This window comes from Anas platyrhynchos, chromosome 8, assembly GCF_047663525.1.
Source record: "Anas platyrhynchos isolate ZD024472 breed Pekin duck chromosome 8, IASCAAS_PekinDuck_T2T, whole genome shotgun sequence".
NCBI classification, from domain to species: domain Eukaryota; kingdom Metazoa; phylum Chordata; class Aves; order Anseriformes; family Anatidae; genus Anas; species Anas platyrhynchos.
Window position 1 is genome coordinate 34,935,544 of NC_092594.1, and position 15,913 is coordinate 34,951,456.

The 15,913-nt window shown below is 50.7% G+C and overlaps 1 protein-coding gene and 1 long non-coding RNA gene across 2 annotated transcripts in view; one reads left to right on the top strand and one right to left on the bottom strand.

The window, feature by feature from the left end:
* Positions 1 to 3,025: 3,025 nt before the first annotated feature.
* PLPP3 (phospholipid phosphatase 3) overlaps positions 3,026 to 15,913 on the bottom strand; it is a 42,359-nt gene continuing 29,471 nt past the window's right edge. The window contains exons 4-6 of the mRNA XM_021273272.4: positions 15,091 to 15,148; positions 8,738 to 8,914; positions 3,026 to 4,840 (exon numbers count right to left, since the gene is read on the bottom strand). Of these exons, the coding sequence (XP_021128947.2) occupies positions 4,715 to 4,840; positions 8,738 to 8,914; positions 15,091 to 15,148 (361 nt within the window). The 3' untranslated portion in view covers positions 3,026 to 4,714. The remainder of the gene's footprint in view (positions 4,841 to 8,737; positions 8,915 to 15,090; positions 15,149 to 15,913) is intronic.
* LOC119717561 (uncharacterized) lies at positions 5,350 to 8,333 on the top strand. Its single transcript, XR_005267342.2, has 2 exons — positions 5,350 to 6,723; positions 7,300 to 8,333. It is a non-coding gene; the product is annotated as an uncharacterized lncRNA (long non-coding RNA).

The following is a 15,913-nucleotide window of genomic DNA, read 5'->3' on the forward strand; positions in this document are numbered from 1 at the left end:
GCCTGCGAGCTACCGCCGCGGTCGCAGTCGGCGGCTCTCGAGCAGGGCAGGAACAGGCCGAACGAGACTTTCTAAGGAAACCAAAGGGCACTGGGAGATTTTTCCTCGTGACTGCGCTCCCTTCTAGCTACAGATAGGACGGGCTAGGTATTCGTCGCAACCAGTTTGATCACTGCTACCCAAACACATGCATAGGTGTAGTCTGTGCCCCGAGGAAATCATAACTTAAGACAAGCTCACGCAGGCACTCCCACGCCGGCTGGTGCCAGCGGGGGTGGCGTGCAAAGGTGATAATTGAAAGTTGTTGGGTTCGAGGGTTGTTTTGTGTGTGTTATTTTCCCCCCCGCTGAATCAACAGGTTGTTGTTTTGGACCTCCTGCTTCCTTCGGTGAAGGTGGCGACTTGTCTTCAGGCTCACAGGGCCGAGCCCCAGGCCTGGCAGGCCCCTGGCACCCCGTCAGCAAGTGTCGGGAGGTGTGCAGGGCTGGGCAGCAGCCCAGGTCTGTAAGGAGGCCCCCAGCCTGTGTTTACAGACGGCAGGAGCCGGGTGATTCACCTCATTCATAAAATCTGCCTCTCCGATCTCGGCCCCAGAGGTGAGGCTGAGCACCAGGCCTGCCTCTTGGGAGGGGAGCGGTGGGTGAAGCCGAGGGTGCGGCAAGAGAAAGGGGACGTGGGGTGAGAAATGCAGCAAACACGGGGTGCTGTCTCCTGAGGTGTCCATGGTGTGGTCAGGAGGCTGAAACCAGCTTCCAGCACCGAGCTGGAGGAGCTCAGCCTCACAGGTCCTGTGGCCCTGTGGCTGGCTGCTGGCTGGGTCGCTGCAAACAGCTGGATGAAACCTCCGGCCACCCAAACAAGCCATGTTTGGAGCAGAGCACAGCAGGTCCCTGCTTGCAGGACGGATCTCCTCCCTCTCCCTCCCTTGATTGAAAACTTCATATCCAAAAAATCATCAAGCAGAAGTTCAACAGCTTCAGCGACTGAAGGCTGCCAAGCATTCTTGCTGAGGGAAGCTGTTTGGGTACACCGAAACACGGCCGAACCTGGGGCTTGCGTAAACCTTTCTTACCTTGGAACAAAAGATCTGCTCCCATAGCAGTCAGGTGCACTGCATGAATCGTGTGAAAACACGCCGAACCGGTCTCTGTGCAAAAAAAGACAGGTTTGACTGGAACAGCCCCTTGTGCAGAAAGGACCTGCCAGCATCAAAGGCAGATGTGTGCTGGGTGCTCCACAGCCTCCGATTAGCATCTGCAGGAGCAGAGCCCACGTTTTGCAGCACTGAAGGCCACAACGGGCACCCAGCCTCAGGCTCCAGCAACGTGCCTGGTTTGCATAAATGTGTTTGAGTCTTTTCATCCATCAAACTCACTGGGAGAGCTGCAGCATGAAAACCACCGTGCTGCCCAACCCAGCCAGCCACAGTCTCGTGGGTGCTCCCCATCCCCGCTGATGTGCATGAAGGACCAAACCTGGCACGGTGCATGCTCCAGCAGCACGCACAGACTCTGCTCAGGGACTGCCTGCAGAAGTGGTTGCCTTCAGATCCTAGAGCATGTATGGTTTGGTTTTAAAAGTTTTTGTTTGTTTTTTTTTTTCTTTTTCCATTTCACTCTTTTCTCTTTCACTTCCTTCCTGCCCTGCGGGAAGCAATGGTAATAGATATGCCCCGTTGCTGTTCTCATGGCTCACACTGCCTGCTGAGATCCAGCCACCCCACTCAGTCTCCCCTCCACATTTGTGGTGGTGCCTGTGATGTGCAAGTGGCAGCTCCCAGTGCTGCGGGATGCCTCCCACACTGGTGTCCAGCATCACCCTGCCACTGCCTGGCCCAACATGCCCAGAACTCATTCCTCCTCTAGCACCTATACACTCACTCTTCTGCTAATCGGGACAGGGCTCTCTGGACTGTGCTGCTGGCAGTCATCACTCCCCTTTGCTTATTTACCAAGCAGTCGGCAGGGGTGAGCAGCAGAGCCAGAAATAGGACACGGTGCTACTGACACCAGGACACGCATTATAACCTTAAAGCCTGCTGCGTTGTCCAGAAACATGCACTGACTGCCTTTCCTGCCCCATACCTGGCTTACACATCCCACACAAGGCCTCCAGCATCTCACCACCTCCCCAGCTGCCTGATGCTCCCCAAGCCCTCCTCTGTCCCCCATGTATCTGTACACCTGTTTCCATACACCCAACACTAGCAAAGCTCCCTTTGCATTTAGGACAGGCACAGGTTTACTAAGTTGTTCCACACGTAATAAAATACTACTACTAATTACGGTAATAATAGCAAGTGCTAGCTGAGCTCTGCCTGCTTAATTTCCACCTGCTATTTATTTTCAGTTTGATGTGGTATTCACTTCCTGTCATGCATTCTTGCAAATTATTTCTGTGCTGCGTTATCTTGCCAATGTGGTTCACCCAAGGAGTGGCCGAAACGCAGCTCTGACTGAGGGTGTCACCACCAAGGAGTTAATTTTGTTCTCAGATCCTGTAGGAGCGGGGGAAAAAAAAAATCAAGCCTGAAGTGGAACCGTACGCTGTGCACGTGTGTGTATGTGAGCACACGCCACTGTGGGATGTTTTTTTTTCCTCTTTTCCCCTTCCACCCACATCTTCACAACCCATCAAGCTGCAAGGCTTTTGGTTCAGTTGCAAAGTATCATGGGGTTGTTTCATGGGAAAGGTGTTGGCAGAGTTGTGAGCCCTCCTGGGAGACCCAGCAGCCAGACTCTTAAAAACAAACACAAAAAAACATATTTCTTTAAATCTTAGAATACTGATAGAGAGAAAGGGATGCAATCAATAAAAAGAAATGTCCTTAAAGCCTGGGCATTGTCAGGAGCAGTTCAATGCAAACCTGTGATTGCAGCCACCATACCCTCTCCACCCAAGAAGCCTATCTATGGTGGCATCGGGTCCCCTACATCCAGATGACGCGTGCATCAAGTCCCAAAGGGTGACCCGAATTCCCTGGGCAGGAGGGATCAACCCAAAGGCAGGACGCAACACACCTGGGGCTGTTTAGTTGTGTTATGAGCTTTTATTTAAAAAGCACATTTATACAGCAATAATTTCGCAGATACAAATTTTAATTTTGTATTCTACAAAAGTCTTTGAATATTCTTCTCTTTACAAAATGGAACATTACAAAAATACAGACAATTTAATATGATTTTTTTATACAAATGTCTCTAATTGTAGTTATTTTCATTAAAATATTACTACCACAGAACTACAATATTTTAGTCGACTATAAAAAATTAATTCAATGCTTTTTTAAGCAGCAAAATGTAAATAACACAGGTCAGGACACAGTTTATAGTCATAGTGGATATATCTAAAATTGTTTCAGAAATAATATTTTACATAGTTAATTTTTAAGGTTTTATACATTATTTATATAATATTTATATATAAAAAAATCATAGCTTGCTATAGTTGAAATGATAGGACGGATTCTGTACGAAGGATGTGCAAATGGCCGTTCTGCATGCTTTGCGTGATCCCTTTGCAAGCGCGCTCTGTGAAAGGTCTGCAAGCCAAAAACCTGTGGTTTCCGGGCAAAAACAAAAAAAAAATCAAAAAAAAAAAAATCACACTCGGCGGAGGCACAACTGATTTCCCACCGGTGTCCCCGAGCAGAGCACTCCGCCTGGCACCCGCGGCGGCAGCGCACACCGGGGCGCCGACGGGAGAAGCAGGGGGGGATGCACGAACCGACTGACACCCAGGCTGGGACGTGCCGCCCAGCAGCCCGTCCCAAAACGGCAGAATTAAAGTTTCCCCAGGACTCAGCCCCGAGGTCGTAGTGCGAACGTGCCTCCGGCAGAGCCGCCACTGCCCAAACCGTGAGCGCACAGAAAATCTGCTGCGATTTTGAGGGGGGGGGAGGACCGGGAAGCGGAGGATGCTCTTTTCCATTTTAAGGCCATTTGCGGCTGCTGCATGCGCCCGGTGGCTCAGGCAGGATGAAGCCTCGCCAGGAAGCGAGCGGGAAGGAAGAAATGTGGCTTTCTGTGCCAAGGGTGGGTTTGTTCAACCTCGCTGCGTGTCTCAGGACTGCTTGTGAAAGGTGTGTAGTGTGAACAGAGACCCTCCGGACATCTTTGACTGGGCAAGCTTCTTCTACGCTAAGTCACAGTATGGAACAGAGGAGGCAAAAACAAACTAGCATCCGATAGGAAAAAAAAATATCAACTCTTACAACCCAATCCCAGATCTTGACTCAGTGCTGTTTCTCATACATAGTGCTATATAATTCAATTGTGAGTTGTTTTTTTTTTTCCTCGCAGGCATTGGACATCTTCATCATAAAAAAGAAAACAAAAACAACTTAGATGGCCAGCTTTCCAAAATCCCTTAGTGTTCATTACGCTATGAACAATTTGGCGTTCACTACAACATGAACACTCAAACCAATTGCACATCCAGGACTCCGGCAGCTCTCGTTGCTTGTTCAGCTTTTTGTCGTGTGTCTGTTTTTCACTGTTGCTTCTGACTTAGTTGACCACCACCCCTTTTCCTCCAAATGTCGCAAGTTGAAAAGACCACAGAGTAAGACTTTACCGGTCGGGCAAGAAAGTCTCTCCCTACATTCTACTGTCTGATGAGATTTGAGAGCAGCAGGTAGTTGCTGTCAGCAGTCATTTTTTTGCAAAAATAAAAAATAAAATAAAATACAACGCCAATCCGATCTCTCAAAGGCCTACACCATGTTGTGATGGTTATTGCGTTCAATGATGTCCACAGGTGAAAGGATCTCCTTCCGGATGGGGGGCGGTGGCAGGCAGGTCTTTGTCTTGGGTTTGAAGAGGTCTGAGACGTAAAACACCTGGGGGAACAAGAGGGAAAGGCAAACTTAGCCCCACTGGGAGATGCTTCATTCACAAATTTGGTTTACAAAGCACATACAAAGCTGTAGGCTCAAACACTTCTTGTGCTGTTGAATTCCTGCATGTAGCCCCAGCACCTGCTACCACCTTCCCGTAGGACACAGAAGGCTCAGACCTCACATAACACAGCATAAAAACACGACAGAACAATTTCATTTATTGCTGTGTCTTCACCAAGAGCAGGACCGCAACCCCACTGCTGAGCGGGTTAAAAAGCCAGGAAACAGACACACGGCTCACACTCACACAAAACAAAGGTCTCCAATGAGCCTGCCTGACTCATGCAAGCTGTTTTAGGGATGGGATCAATGTGAAATAACACATTTAGGCAGACACCAGGTAGGCAATGAGAAGCCCTCAAATCCAAATTGTACTAAATGTTACAGGCAGCAAGTCCAAAGCACACGATGGACTGATTCACATCTTGCCCTTTCCCCACCGGCCCAGAGAATAGAGGAGGAGCCATTCCTGACTGCTTTTTCCTAAATATCCCGTGATGTAAGCCCTCTCCCGGATGTGAAAAAGCCAGCGCTTGGCAATTTCGGGAGGCAGCAACACAATAAGAAACAAAGTGCTGGGAGGAAACTTCCACATCCTCCCTTGGCAGCCGCTGCACTGAGCTTATCAGCGCCGTCAGACCGGGGCACTTTCTCCCATGCCAAACCTCAGCCCCACACCAGGAGGGAAAAGACTTAGACAGCACAGATCCTCCAGAGGTAGCAAAAAGCAGCCAGGACTCTTCTCTTTGTTAGCTGGTACCAAATCCCAGAACTTCAGTTGTGCCATCAGTGGCTTCTGCCAGCCCAAAGTCGCTGGCTCAGCTTCAGGTATCATCAAGCGCTGGTAACTCGGAGCAAGGTGTGGGTTAGCTGAACTGAAGCCCTGGGAAGAGCAGCACGTGGCAGCTGCAGGAATTAGCAGCACATTTGACTTTTCTCCTCCAGTACTCAGATCCAACATCTAAGCAATAAGGTAAATGAGGGGAGGGAAAAAATCCAAGGTGCTCAAATGAATAATATCAGATTTACACCTTCAGGCTGGGTAACACAGGGAGGGAGCTGAGACGTTCCCCTCTGCCTCTCCATGTTTTCTAGCTACCCACAGCCTCACACAGCAAGTTTAGTTGTCCTTGGAAACAACTTTTGCAAGTCCATATCAGCACAGGAAGATAAGGAACTGAGCTGAATAGACACCAAACCTGCTATAAATGGCAATTCACTCCTACAACCATAACTGCGGATTCAGGAAGCCAAGCTGTTGCTGCTCAGCTTTTATTGCTTCACAGACAGGCACGGAAGGAGCTGACATGCAAAGTGGCTCTTTCCTCGGGGACGTGTTGGTATCTGGCTGCCTGGTTTTGTAACGGAGCTGGTAAAGTCATTTACAGGGCATCCAAGCGGCAGCATTTGCACCTCAATTTCCATCAAAGGATCCAGCTGAACCCACAGAGGATCACAAGCCTGGATCTGGCCTCTTGCTGCCGCATCTCAGAGCATGAGCATCTTGAGCTGCTCTGGTGATGGTTTTCCTCTTGGCTGTTAACAAGCGTAAAACCTCCGCTCGGCTGGCTGCTGGTGCCAGCGCTCTCGCGTGCCCACCTCGGAGAGCTGGATTCAATCAAAAAGATGTCCAATTTCTGCACCGACACAGCCATGACAAATTGATTTACGGGAGGAGAGTGCTCAGTGCAAGAAGCATATGGGGATTACGCTGAGCCTGGTCCTTGTTTTGGACAGGAGTGAGTTATGGTGGAGTGTCATCCTGCGCACTTCAGCCTTTACTGTGCTGCTTGCTGCTTTTCGGGGTTTCATTCAGAGACTGGGTAAGAGGTTTTCTTTCTCTTTAAACTGTATTTCACTTCAACGTGGCTGGAGGTTATACAAACACTTATAGGAATCATGAAACATGACCTTTTGGGGTTAAAACAGTGTGTTAAATCCTCCTAATGCTTGAAGTGTTTAACACAAAAAAGGACTAATAAACGTGCAAAGTTTTTCACTTGGATTAGCTCCATTTCCTGTAGAAGGTGCTCTCCACCCATAAAGAAAACTTGACAGCAGAAGACTGAACGCCTGTTGTACAAAGCCAATATCTTATATTGCCACTTAGCAAGTCATATTCCTTTTCGGTGTGCTGAAGAATTCCTTAATCACAGACAGAGAGGTTAAACCAACCTTCTGATCAAACCAGAGCAACACCAGGAGCGTGTCCTTCTGACGCCTCCCCTTTTCTCTCCATCAGAAAAGACAAACTGCACAACACATAGAAGGCTGCCTACGACGTGCATAAAAACTATTTCCATTTAAGCAGTCCTCATCGTATTTCATGCTGGAACCAAGTCCGAATGTTTCATCAGCTGGAAGCGCTTGACATTAATGTCTTCTGCTTGTTATTTCAGGCACTGGAGGACAAACGCGTCTGCTGCAGCACAACCTGGATTTAAGTCCTGGCAGTCCTCGGAGGTGAAACCCACAATCGGTTTCTAGCAGAAATTATAGCCTGATAACTACGGTGTTTTAACAGCCATCATCCGGCGTGCTGCTGAAGGCTGTGCTGCAGGGAGGGGAAGAGCAGCAGGTCCCTGCCTCTGCTTCGCAGCATCCCCTGCATGAGCACCCGAACCCAACCTGGGCTAGCAGCCCTGGGACACACCAGCAAAATGCTCTAAGACCTCCACCTACCCCAAAGAGTCTGGGGTGAGGCTTTCCTGGCCTCCAACCCCTGTCGCCAAAGGGCATGGAGATGACCAGCTCTTCCACAAGCTGGTTGGAAAGGGCAGCGCCAGCAAACCCGTGCCCACCTGTGAAGCTCGCAGGCAGCTGCTTCCTACACTGCTTTGCCTCCGTACAGGAAAACCAGCCCAGCACTGCTGTGGCCCCCCCTTCCCAGCACAGCTTCCATCTGCTGGGGGGAAAACGGCCAGATCTGCTGCTTGCCCCGGCCAGGAAGCCTGGGGATGTCTGCACCAAGCATCCGGAGAGCTGCTGTCTTCCTGACACCGTGATCCGGGCAGCCACTGCCCTATATCCCAAATACTGCTGGCATATGGAGAGGTTAACTGCACCCCTGTAACACTGCCTGGTGATGTGACCTGGTGTCTAGACCTCCTGCAAACCTCGCAGAGGAAAAGATGACCAGGATGTGTGGAAACACCCTGGCAGTATTGGTACGGAAGATGCAGGAGCTGTGCTGACGCTGGCGGCAGGGTTAAGGCAGCTGCCTTCTGCATCTGCTGGCTCCACGTGCCTGAAAGGAACTTTGGCATTCAGCAACGCCACAACCCAACAACCATTGCCCAGTGGGTTAATAAGGCTTTGTAACAACTTTCCAGCCGTGCCATTTCTGACTTAGCTATGGATTATTATCAATGAGTGGAAAGTATATACACAACCTATTTTCTCTCCCTGAGAAATAAAGCATTAGGGAACTTAATTCCTTGCCTCGTTTTGCATCACTTTTCCATCAGTTAAAAAAAAAAAACAAAACAAAAACACCTCTAGACCAGAAAGTGGTAAGTTTTTATAGCCTTGGTTTGGGGAGCTTGTACAGAGACACGAGCGACCCCAGCCCCTTTGTTTCCAGGCGAGGCAGCAACCCTGAGAACAGCCCCGGTGCCCCCCACCACTTCCATCTGTCACTTCCAGTTATGGGGCCTGCAATCAGGTCACTCCTCAGAGAGTAAATTGCATGAGAGCAGCCCAGGCTGCCACAGACAAGCAGACACGGCTTTTGTTAACAGTTTTCTCACGAGCCCTTCCGCTACATTAAAAAACCGAGCTCGCAGCAGCAGCACCAGTAACCCCAACCCCAGGGCCCCCCCCTGCAGCAGCACTCACCACGCAGTAAGCCACCAGGGCTCCCTGTGCAAAGCCTGCCAGCACGTCGGTGGGGTGATGCTTGTGGTCTGACACGCGGGACAGGCCGGTGTAAAACGCCATCATGATGAGCGTGAACTGCAGCAGGGGACGGAGCAGGCGGGCGCCCTTCCACGTGAACCTGGCCTGCAGATAAAACTGCGGGGAAGAGAGAAAAAAAGAAAAAAGGGTGAGTTAATTTGAGGGTCCCACCTGCACTGGGGTAGATGCAGGGGCCCCATGGAGCAAGGAGGGGGAGTTTTTAACACAAAGGATGCTCTCTACAGGCCTGTGACCTCCTGCCTGCCACTTTGGAGCCTGGCTAGGGGGCTTGATACTCATTTACAGCCCCCTTTGTGCACCCAGAGCAGTTCGCACTGCCTTGAGACAGGAGGGAGCGAAGCTCTCACCAGAAACCCCAAGCAGCTTAATAATACCATTTACCTACTGAAGCAGAATTAATTGGAAAGCTGATATGGGGGAAGCACTGTGTTGGTTGATTTAGTGTGTCTGGCTGTTGCATAAGCATTCTATTTACCCCTTTTTGGAAGGAATACACACCAGGCTTGTTAAAGGAAACGAAACATCATGTCATTGGAATGGAGCAGATGCTCCAAATTACCCAAATTGTTAGCCAATTAGCATGGAAGAGAGCAGCACCAAAACAGCTTGGTGCTGGCTAGCTCACATTATGATTCTGGGGAATATTTCTGCAAACCAGCCAGAGTCTGGGAACGGGGCCACATCCCCACGGCACACACCCCACACTGTGCAAACCGGTCCACAAGATGCTGGGGGACGAGCTATGGCTCTCAGGTCCCTGTGGCACCCCCCACTGCTGCAGTCTGGTGAAGCAAATGTCTCAGGAATACTTTCGGGTCCAGGGTACAGTGCAAAGCTCAGCCTCCAGTATGTTGTTGCAGAGCAAAAATAGTTCCATGTACTGTATCTTACAAACTGTTACCCTTAGTTCTACCAGGGGGTTTGAAACTTAATGTCTTACACTTCAGGCTGCGTCCCACTAAAGCCATTAAGAATGAAATTTGATGCTGGGTAACCTGACATTTGTCCCTTTATACCACCACCCCAACATCCCCTCAAATCCTTATACCCCACAAGCTCGAACTAGATAGGTCTAAGCGATGAAGCAAATTTTTGGTTAAAAATTAGCAATAAAAAACTAACACTGAATTTGAACATGATAAAACAGACACCTTTTGGAGTCTGTAGTGATTAAAAAAAAAAACAACACAGGAAACACAGAAAAACAGGAAATTCTAGAAAACAAGGAAAGAAATGTCTAACTTGTTTGAGATTTGTGCTTTGGGCAAACCATTTTATCAACTAGATTATATGGAGATTTTACCTTTTCTTTAGAAACACTTGCAAAAACTGCCCTCTCTTCCCCTGCCCAGCCTCTGCCCCCGTGTCCTCTGGCCCCGGTGCCTGTGCTCCAGGAAACAGCCAAGTCCGAAACCACTTGGACTTGGAGCCAAACTTGCATGTTTGCATCGCGATGTCCCGTTCCCCTACTTCCATGCAACTTGCACTCCATCCCCACTGTGCCCTGCTGAAATCAGCCCAGGAGTTCAAAAGTTATCGCAAATTGCCAGGCAGATGCAGACGGCAAGGTCACGCAAGCCCCGTTTCCTTCAAATGCTGCAAGGGGCTGTTTGCATACTGATTCCCACTTTCCCCAGCACAACCCTGGCCTGTGCAGCTCGCGTACACCCTCTGGCCCTGTGTAAGCTGTGGAAAGGCTGAGCAGCACTGTCCTGGAAGCCACCGGAGCACCCAGCACCGACTCAGAACAGCCCAGAGAAGGGGTGGATGGAGAGAATGAAGCGAGATCACAGCAGGAGCTGTCTGGAGCTCCCACCCACTGCCTGGCTTCTGGCAGGAGCCGAATTACCACGGAGCAGATGGCTTCGAGGGCATCGCATAGCTCTGCTCCTGCCAGGGGACTTCCACAGCGTTGGCGGGGACAACCCGCGGCCACACACAACCCCGGAGCGAACCCATTGGGGAGGAGCTGGCGGGGGACACGGGCTGAGAACCTCATCTCCAGCCTCCCAGGGCTTTCTGCCACCCAGACATCCCGTCCCCTTCACGCTGCCCCCACCACAAGGCTGAGCTCCACCAACCACGGCTCTGAGTCACCTCAAGGCTTCCTTCTGGGAAGCAGCCGGTCTTGTTTCGGAGTTAACCTGACGTTACCTCCTCCAGCCCCATCTGGAGCAGTAACTGAAACGGTGTGAGGCCAGAAGTCCTCAAACCCTTGATGTAGGCAGAAGGAGAAAGACCTCCCAGCACCAAGTGGACGAGCTGATTGCCTCTTCCCCGCCTCTGCTGGCTGCACAGCATCCTCCCAAACCTGCTGGGAATATCTCCGTCTGCTCGGCAGAGCAGGTCGCACCTTGACCCCAGCCTCTGGTATAAACCACTTTTTTCAAGTACTTAGGTCACCACCAAGCCTCAATCCAAGTCCACAACCACAAGTTTCCCTCGTACACATCATCACTCAGCAGCACGGCAGCATCGGGAGCTTCTCTGCCCTTGGCAAGAAATCCCAGTGCAAAGCTCCACGGTCACCCAGGCAAAACCAGCAGCACCTGTAAGTTTCCATACAAACAGCAGACCACAATGAAACCCCTTCTGATCTGAAGGCTTCAACCTCACCCACTGAACGCCCATTAAACACCCAAGCTGCCCTCTTTTACTCTCATTTTTTCCAGAATCAGCCAATGCTGCTCAGGTATATTAACTTAGTTTTCCTTCATCCTCTGAGCGACTGGCTGGGGTTTTGGGGAAGTTCTGGCTGAAAAAAAATAATCAGCATTATGGTCTCAGGTGCCTGACAGGAGCAGAAAACCCCATTGCTCCCCTCGAAGCCTCCCCACAAACCTGTGGTGTGGGCTGGGTGCACAGTGAGCTGTTACAGACCTCCTCCTTCCTCAGCCTGCTATAAATATGGGCTATGGGCTCGCTCAGCCAAGGAGCAACAAAGCAAGGAAAATTAAGACAAAGAGGATTGCCCAAGCGCAATTTCCCCTTTTAAATTTTTATACAAAGGCCTGATGTTAATTGGGTATTCTTGGTGACAAGGAGGCTGCGAGAAACTTAGCCCTGAAGTCTCAGGGCTTATAATGAAATCCCAGGAGCTCTGACTGTGTGGCAAACGCCTTTCCGTGGGACTTTTCCACCAAAGCCCTCCAGGGCTTGGCATCAATTCACAGTTCCCTGTTGGGATCCCATGCCCAAACCAATGGTGCCCAACAGAGACCAGCTGGCCACAGGGCTCAGTGCTGAAACCAGGCACTGGTCACCCACTGCCTCCCTGCTCCTGCCCAGCCTCAGACCCTGCAGGATGCTCTGCAGACCCAACACACTCCAGCAATGATGGACCCTGCAGGTATTTTCCCCAACCGAAGGCATTTTGCAGCATCCTTGAGGTCTCCAGACAGACCCCGTTGGCCACAGATCCCACCAGGACATACAGCTGACCATAAACTTGTTTCTGCACGGGGTTTATACACACCAGCACATCACTGATGAGCACACACAGAGCAAACTTCCATCGAAAATATCCCCCTGCCCACGTGTGGATGCTGCATTTTAAAGGTGGCTTGACTTCAAGCGTGGGCTGATGTAATATCTTTTAACAGACCGACTAAAGCTTTCTGCACCCACAACCTCCATCGCGTGGGACACTGGACTTGAAGCCATCGTCGTGCAGAATGGGCTGCAAGAGCCATGCCAGGAAGTGACTTGTTCTTGGAAAATGAAGTATTTATTGTTCAACACAGAGCTTGGACACTGCACTTAGGACACGGCTGGCCAGCCGAACCCCTGCAGCTCTTGCTCAGCTCCAAAATGCCCCCAAAGTGCCTTTACCACCACCAGTGCCTCCCTCCAGTTTGCAGAGGTCCCCCGCCAGCTCCCAGCTGCCACTGCTCCAGCAACAACCTGCTGCCATGTTACAACTTCACCGTCCCTAGCTAGTCTTCCAAAAATCCCCCCATCCATTTATGGCTGAACCCTGAGTGTGATTTTTTCCCCTGACTTTTTTAAGGCACTGCACAACTGAACAGCTGGTCAGAGGGAGCCTGCTACCAACCTTATCTCGGCCATTGGACAAGGTATAGTTTAAAACAAAGTCATTCTTGGGGGACAAAACTGCTCCATGGAGAGGAATAAGGGGAGCAGATGGGGAGAGGAGCTGACTTTTTGCTCTGAAGTCATGGCCCCCAGAGTTACACAGGAGCACTTCCAAAGCCTGTTGCAAAGCTAAAAGAAAATTAGGCTACTTTGTATTAGTGCAGGCACTAGTACAAAGCAGCATTGGAAAATGAGCCACATTTTTTCCACATGTCCTAAGGGAATGCTGCACATTACCTGCTTTAGGGTCTCCAGCGCACCCCCTGCCACCAGTGCCTTCCAGGCATCTGAATTCCCATTTCGCATCTCACTTGTTCCATAACCACTGTTTTTTTCAGAAAAACAAGGGACAAAAAGTCCTGGCAAAGCAGAGCTGTCTGCACGGCGCCCTTTGGAAAGCGGGTCAAGCCCTGGCAGTGTCGGCCAGCTATGGCCAAAATGAGCGGCTGGGAACATGGGATGGGGCTGGGCTCTCCCCCAGGCCTGGGAAGCCCAGGTTTGTCCCCTACTCTGAAGGATGCCACAGGCTACGATGCTGTGAAATGGGTGAGAGGTCATGCTGGGCTTCCAAAAAGGCCTGGGAGCTGCATCTCCTAAAAAAAAAGTACCCATAACCTTGCTAAGTATTCGAGGAAGAAACACGACCGACTTAGCGGGGACTGGCAGTCCTTGCTGCCTCCAGATGCCGGGCTCGAAAGTGGCCAACTTATCTCCCTGCCTGCAGAACACTCAGAAATAAATAAATGCCCCTCCCGAGGCAGTGAGAGTGACAATTTCCAAACTCAGCTCGGAAAGTTTTGTGAGGGCAGGGCAGGAGGGCCGAGCCTCCTGCGAAGCATCACGAGGCGGCTCCGGCACGGGGTGGGGGAGATGCTGCCAACCACCACGCTTCGGGTGCCCGGGCTGGGGCACAGGAGGGTCATTTTTGTGCAAGCAGTGATTTTTGTCAGTGGGAAAATTAAAAAAAAAAAAACAAAAAAAAAACACACACGCTGAGGCAGGGAGCTGGTTTCTCTTTTGTTTCCTGCCTCGTCCTCCCCACGTTGGCTTCTGGTAAGGGCAACACAGGGGGTGCGGGCTGCTTCTCCCCCAGCCTAGCACCTGGCAGAGCTTCAACCTCATTATTGTAACGTGGCTGGGAGGAGGAGATGGCCAAACTGTGTCCCAAAATATTTCAAGAACAGATTGAAAAAAAAAACAACTACAGGGGGAACGAGGAAAGAATTTAATACACTCCCCCCATACAGCCTGGAAAGCTTAGTAATTAAATCACAGGAACAGCGCCCAGCCCACGGAGGGTAAATCCAGGGATTAAAAGCCAGGAGGGAGCTGCAGTAATTTATCTTTTCAGAGGGGAAAGTAGAGGGACGGGGGAAGCACTGCTAATAGATAAATAAGAGTTCATGTTTAATGTTTTTACAAGCACTACAAGCACAGGGCTGGTTCTTTGCTTGCCAGTCTGAGCTTACAGGAGATGCGGGGGTGACAAATCTTGAAAGGAACCTGAAACTTTTTTTTTTTTTTTTAAGCACAAATCACTATCCAAATCCCTTCCCCCAAAAAACCTCAGTGCAGGACCTTTTTGGGGGCGCGGGGAGCGTGCCTGCGGCAGCCCTGGCAGGAAGCACCTTGGCACGGGCCCCGCGCAGGAAGGGCAGAGCCATTTGTCACCGACAAAGGAAAACGAGCCCCAGCCCTCCACGACAGATCCGGCCAGGCAGGCAACTTCACCTGCTCCACCAGCCCTGAAACACAGCCTAGGAATCAGCCTCCACCCCGACAGAGATTCCACAGTGCATCCCCCACCACCACCACCACGGCCAATGCAATATTTTGGCACCCTCAACATTCTCCCTGGTGGAAACCGCAGCTTGGGGTGAGCAAAAATGCACAAGTCATCCGCTGGGGTAGCAGGGCTCGGATTTAATTGCAGCCTTGGCTACATCCAAAAGCTGCACAGCTCAGCTATAACCCGGGAGTTTCCAGCCCAAATAACACCGCAGGGTCCAAAAGTGAGATTTTTTCCACCATCGGCACGTTTGGGCTCTTGTTTTCAACCAACGCCCCCATCTCTAGTCCTCATCACACTATTATTGCTACTGAACGGGGGTGAACGCCTTGGGGTGGGGGTCAGGGGTTGAACCAGCTCCATCTCCAGTAAGGCTGAGGTCACTTACCACCAAATACAGCATGGTGTAGAGGGAGAAGGACGCGTGCCCGGAGAAGAAGGATTTCCTGCAAAACAAACAGGTGCTAAGAACCAGCCACTACCATGTTCTCGGTGTCACAAGATTACACATAACAAGGTACCTTGCCCATTAGCTAGCGAGATGGCCCCAAAGCAGAGGGAACCACAACCCCCCCTCCATCTTTCGGGTTACAAAAGCCCTGTTATCCGCCCTGCTTGCTCCCGAGGCCGAAAACGAGCGGATGGGCAGGATGTGCGCATTGTTCGTCCCTTCCTGGTCTATTCGTGGGACAGCGCAGCTATTTCCAGGACAGCACGATAACTCATCGTCTCGCCTCAAATAACCAGGAAACCGTGAAGAAATGAAAAGCAAGCACTTCTCCGGTCGCTTAATTACGGCATTTAGGCGCCCCTCATTTAGGTTCCCCCTAAAAATGTCAAAACTGGGCATGGGATGAGTTTGATGAGGAGTGTGAAAGGGAGGTGCTAGGGACCTAGAGGAGAAGCCCTCCCTGCACAGTGGGATGGATGGCTGACATTAACTCAGCTCTTATGGTGAATTCCCACATTGAGCAACCTCTCACGAAACAATAGTGTAGGAGTACAGGGAAAGGAAGAAGAAAACTATTCAGGCGAACCCCACGACTCCCGAGGGAAACCACCCGTTGCTGCAGCCTTCCCAGGGACAGCAGCAGCGAGATCCTCTACTACTGGCGGAGAAACCCTGAGAATATTTAGCGTGAGACACCGTTTTGGCATCGGCAGCCCATTTCTTTGGACGCTTTCCCCCCGACAGGGACACAAGGGCTCTC